The 5,653-nt window shown below is 34.9% G+C and overlaps 1 protein-coding gene across 2 annotated transcripts; it reads left to right on the forward strand.

Moving 5' to 3' along the window:
• Positions 1–292: 292 nt before the first annotated feature.
• Positions 293–4,034, forward strand: LOC129572652 (transmembrane protein 185B). Of its 2 annotated transcripts, XM_055452662.1 has the most exons (10): positions 309–326; positions 477–562; positions 653–723; positions 785–890; positions 954–1,095; positions 1,289–1,484; positions 1,667–1,857; positions 1,962–2,028; positions 2,090–2,152; positions 2,215–4,034. In XM_055452662.1, the coding sequence occupies exons 2-10, from the start codon at positions 525–527 to the stop codon at positions 2,388–2,390; spliced, it is 1,050 nt and encodes a 349-aa protein (XP_055308637.1). In that variant the 5' UTR covers positions 309–326; positions 477–524; the 3' UTR covers positions 2,391–4,034. The 2 variants fall into 2 exon arrangements, with proteins under 2 accessions (XP_055308638.1, XP_055308637.1); XM_055452663.1 differs by having other exon boundaries at positions 293–562; positions 653–714.
• The last annotated feature ends 1,619 nt before the right edge of the window (positions 4,035–5,653 follow it).

A 5,653-nucleotide genomic window follows, 5' to 3' on the forward strand; every position in this document is an offset into this window, starting at 1 on the left:
TTCTGGGCTCATTTATATGAGAACTGTCAAGAAGGCGCAGTGTCGAATAGTGCCCTGAGAAAATAGCATACTTGTTTATTCGCAATTTCTTTCTTCAGTCTTCTCAAAATGCAAACGCAATATTATTCGAAAATGATTGATGTAAACATAATTTTTTTCTGTTCATTCATTGCCACGAATGCACTTCCACTGGACAATCACAACACATTTTAAGCTATTCTCCAGCAGGTGTCACTGCGAAGAAGTGCCCATTCCCATCTTTCCATTTTTCGAAACAGAAAAGTGACAGATCAACTGTCACATTTTTGATACTTTGAGAAAACAAAGTGAGAACTATTATAGCATTTTAATATTGCTTGAAATACCCAAACAAAGTTTCAATTTCTTCTTTCTGTTTGTCCAAATTATTTGCCAAAATATATTTTCGAATTGAATGCGAATATGATTAATTAAAAAAACGTCATTAACTCAAATAGGTCCAGTTCAAAAATTTACACAAAGGTCCATTCCACAATAATAATCCAATGGATTTGCAGACTCTATTTTTAAATTTTAATCCAAGGTAAAAACATCATAAACAAACATTTGCCGTCCTCACGCTTTATCACTGAATATTTTAAACAATTAACAGCATTTTTAACTTTATTCACAGCAAGTTCGTTGTCCACAGCTGTTTGTTTGTATTTGCAATACTATTCACACTTCGAATTGATGGTATAATAAGTAAGTCAACCGTTTCCATTATTCACAATAAAATCAACGAATTTATTTGTTTAATGTTTAGATTGGCCATACTGGGCAGTTTTTATGCCAATTTGGATTTGGAAATCAATCGTAGCCTTAGGAGCAGTTTTTGGTACCTTCGTATGGCTAAGACATCCGAATTATCGGTAATTTTAACATGAAACGAATTTATACATCGTACACTTCATATTCTTATATCGTATTCACAGGATTGAAGGTGATTCATACATCCATTACAAGGCCATGTTGATTTCATTCTCACTTCATCTGATTTTGTTGATGTTCGAACTGCTCGCATGTGACCGCTTAACTTCCCATCGGCCCTTGTGGGTCATTGTATTTTTTCCACTTGTAAGTGTAATTTTAAGTGTTTGACATGGATTATTGTGTATAAACGGTTCTGGAAAATCAGAATATGCAAATTGAAAAAAAAAACATAAGTAAAACCCTGTATTCAACTATTTCTAATGCATACTATTTCGTGGGTTTTGGCAATTTTGTCAATACATCGCACCTGATCGACTATGGCGGATGAAACAAAAAGGTATTTGGAAGCGTCGCCAGTGTTGGTGCTTGTGTTTGGTCCGTGAAACACGATCGATCCTTTGAATTAGAACTTTTCATGGCAGTTAACGCACTACAGTTTGTATTTTTGCCACTGAAGCTGGATGAGTTGGTTACATGGAGCTGGGAAGTAGTATTTGTGCCACTTTGGATTGTCCTTTGTCTAAGTTTAGTTGGTAATTTCAAAGTACAAGTTTATAAAATGCAGTACAGCTCTTTGAGTAGTAGTGGAATAACTGACGATTCCCGAATGCTCTTTCTATATAACGAATGCAATCTATTCATTGAAGTTGTCTGGACGTTTAGGATTTCTGACTGAATGGAATTAATTTTTTTTCGCTTTTTTCCATTAACAAAGGTGTTTTGTACAGTGTGATATTTTGTGGGATATTGTTGCGGACACCAGAAGTTTCGCAATCTCAACGACGTACAGCTATAAACTCTGCGATCGGAAACTCATTAACAGTTATTCCCATTTTGGTGTATCAAGTTTTGCTAGCTGATAAACTAGATGGTGACCTGAAATCTCTTCCATTCACAGTTATATCGGTAATATGAAAAATGGGTGTTTTGTCAAAAAAATTCGTGATAGAGCGTAATAGATCTTAAGTTGCATGAAGAATTCTTACCCTATACCTTTTTTTCTCGCACAGATACCACTGTTCATGGGGCTGTTTGCTTTGATTTTGCTTAGCTTCAACTCGAAAGGAGGGAATAAATGTTTGTGCACAAAATTATTATTTTTATTTTATCTTTTCACTAATTTTCTATCATCTTCCAGGGTGGTTTGGCATTCGGAAAAGCTTTAGTCAGTTTTTATTGAACGCAATGCCATGTCTACAAGGTAGAAGTACCTCTTGTCATAAACGAATACATTGGAATTAATTGATTCTTTTTCTCTAATAGAATATGGAAATATTGGTTATCACAGTACTCGCAATCAAAATGTGCCGCTAGATTCGACAACACAATTGGACGATGTTGAAGCCAATCGTCGTAGTAAATCCAAAGATATTCTAAACAAAAAGTGCGATCAAATGAAACCAGTGGTTCCAATAATCAATATTGACTTGCCCGATTAAGGTGTTTTCGATCTCGAAAAGCACACGCACAAATTGCACATTTTTATTATTATTTGTTCAACACAAGACTCCATTTGACCATATAAAAAAAATCACCCAAATTGTGAATGTACTAACATTATTCAAATTATTATTCAAATTCAATTGGTTTTCTTCGATGTGAATTTTGTAGAAAAGTGTGTTTTTGGTAGTTCGGTTTGTGATAAAAGAAAATAAGCTTAATGTTAATGGGTTGTCGCAGATTTCAGCGTATTTTGCAGAACCAATAAGAGATGATAGTGTCCTCAGGGCACTGTCCTGCAAAGTTAAGGTGACCAACTATTTTCTACTCTTGTACGGATTTTATACGTACACAAGCCAATTTTCTTGCAATATCTCGAAAAAGAAGCGTCTTACGCATGTTTTCCCGCCCTCCGGGTGACCATTTCCATGAAATTTCCCGCCCGATGGAATGAGACTGGTCTCGATTTTCCCTGCTTTTCCATATTCCTTTTATAGCGATTTTCTCATTTTCAAACATTTTTCCAGGATTTTCAATTTTACCGAAAATTTTCAAGAATTCGTTTCTAGTTTATGTTTATACGTCCATAAAATAAAAATGGTTGGAAAATCTTGGAAAACTCGGAAAATATGCAATATTTTCTAAAAATAAAATGTACTGAAAATGATGAAAAGTTGGTTCATGAAGCCATATCCTGGGCACAGTGCTTGTTTACAAAATCTGATCGAGCAGAAAACTTCTTTGAAACTTCCTCTTTCCATATATCTATTGACTAGATCGAGAATAAGTTCATCTGACTTTGTTATGAAAGAGAAGAGTAATTTTCTTTCGACTCAAAAATGGTTAAAGGCGAGTATGTTCATTTTTGGCGGGTCCTCGCGGTTTTCCACGGTTTTCGCGGAACTGATAAGAGATAACAACTTGGTGTCTTCGGCAAAGTTGTAGCACTCGAGGTCTTCTATAACATTGCTGAATTCAGTTATCTCTTATCTCTTATCAGTTCCGCGAAAAGCGCGAAAAATGATAAGAAAAAAAGCTCTAAATAAAATTTGCTTTTTTATGTGCGCGATTTGCGCGCAACTGATAAGAGATAAGAGATAGATGTCTTCAGCAATGTTATAGAAGACCTCAAGTACTACAACTTTGCCGAAGACACCATGTTGTTATCTCTTATCATTTGCGCGAAAACCGTGAAGACCGCAGAGGCTAGACGGTACTACAACATACTCTACTTTAACGCCAACAGAATCATCAGAAAACATACTCTCCTCTTTCAAAATATATTGGAATTTTTTCACATACTCTCCTCTCGATCTAGTCAATAGATATGTAAACAACTTGCGTCCGACACACGAAAAAATGTTACAAGTCAGAATAGTGTCCCGCGAAAATCCGTACGGTTGGTCACCTTATGCAAAGTTGTAGCACTTAATGTGTTCTATGACAGTGCTACAATTAGTTATCTTCTATTCAATATGAATTTTCTCAAGAAAATTTCTTGTGATTTTACACGATTCTTGCGAAACCGATAAGAGATAACAGCACCTTAAGGCCTATAACTTTGTCGATACCAGAAATCAAACCGATATCTCTTATAATTCCTGTGGAAGAAATGAAGAATAAACATACATCCAAAAAATAAACACATTCTTTTCACCATTTTAGTTGCAATGATAGTGATAGGGGAATTATGTGTAGGTTGACCCGCACTAATCATTTTAGTCATAACTTTTTATGGAATAAAGATAAATGCACACTTGATATACCATTGGAAAGAGAGCCGAAAAAGCTACAATTTGATTAGGAAATTCATTAGCTATGGTTGTAAAAACAAAATAGTTCGGTCAATTTTCTAAGAGGTCTGATTTTTGGCAACAAAATTTTTTCTTTGTAAGTTGACCCACCCTATTTTTTTTTAGAAAAACATGCAGTATAAACTCTCAATATATGAAATTCATTGAATTTCGTTGGATTTTCAATCGTTTTTGGTCTTTACAACTACGAAAAACAATGAAAAAATGTAGAAAAATATAGAAATTGTAAAAAAATACATATTCTCTATTTTTTAATATTTCATCGATTTTTTGTGTTTTTCAAGTCCATAAACGATTTGAAATTCATTAAAATTCAATGAATCTCGTATATTGAGTGTTTACGCTGAATATTTGTCTCATTTTTCTGATTTTTTTTCGGGTGGGTAAACTTACAAAATTGGTCGACATTTCAATATGCACGGAAAGAATTTCGCCATGTAACGATATGCGTGAAATGACTTGAGATTATGAAAATACACGAAAAACTAGTGAAGAAAGCTTATACTCGCTTTGCTGACAGAGCCTGTCCGTGCGCTCTTTACGCCCTGGTGCAAAATTGCCAGGGCGCCCTTTTCTTAGGATGAAATGAAATAGACTCAAAATTCTCTCAAATTGTCACTTTCTTGTTAGAAAATTTCTGTACGCTATTGTGTATCGTTCATATTATGAACTTCATGGTGTATTTACAATACACTGTTTCCTGTATGTATGAAAGGCACGAAAAAAAATCCAACGAAATTAGAAAGGTGTTTATTTGCCTTATGTAATACTGAAAATTTGCATTTTTGATTTATTGAAAACATTATACATTACTGCGAGCGCGCGGAAGGCGCGCGAGCCTAAATTTTTTTGTCATTTCAAAAATAAAGCGCTTGAATACACATGTTTACTGAGAATTACATGGAAAAGGGTACGCAAAAAATGAGAATAGCGTTCACCCCAGATTTTTGATCTATTAAAAAGCAGTTCTTTTCGATTTTTAAACGCCGAAAATCGTGAATTTTAGCGGTATTCATGGTATGAGGGGTAGGCGCGTGGTAAACTATACGCTGTACGCAGAAAACACGGTAAGAATTTTGCCATGTCATAATGTATGAAAAACAGAGTATTGAAATCGCTCTGATCTGATTAAAATATGATTCTTTCCCAATTTCAATGCATGGAGAATTGGATTTAATCGGAAATTATATATTTGGGAGTGTAGAAAAGTTAACCTTACGAATGTAAGGCATCTTGTTTTTAACTTGGTAAAAAGCGCTTTAAATACAAGTGGCACTTCAATATATATATAAGCTGATCAAATGCTTTTGGTGCATTCGGCGCTCTCGACGCCTGAATTTTTCTACGTATTTTTGGAAAATTTAAGCAATTGAGAGCCTTCGGCGCTCAAGCGCTCCAATTTTTCTGCCAGTTTGCACAAATTTCAGTACTCGCGCGCCTTCGGCGCC

This window comes from Sitodiplosis mosellana, unplaced genomic scaffold (genome assembly GCF_009176505.1).
Source record: "Sitodiplosis mosellana isolate CC-2019 unplaced genomic scaffold, AAFC_SMos_1.0 Smas_scaffold_5333, whole genome shotgun sequence".
Taxonomy (NCBI): domain Eukaryota; kingdom Metazoa; phylum Arthropoda; class Insecta; order Diptera; family Cecidomyiidae; genus Sitodiplosis; species Sitodiplosis mosellana.

Coding starts and splice junctions, on each gene's coding strand:
- LOC129572652 (XM_055452662.1), top strand. CDS start 525: ATGGATTTGCAGACTCTATTTTTAAATTTTAATCCAAG. Junction 563..652: donor TTTTTAAATTTTAATCCAAG/GTAAAAACATCA, acceptor CTTTATTCACAG/CAAGTTCGTTGTCCACAGCT. Junction 724..784: donor TCGAATTGATGGTATAATAA/GTAAGTCAACCG, acceptor TTTAATGTTTAG/ATTGGCCATACTGGGCAGTT.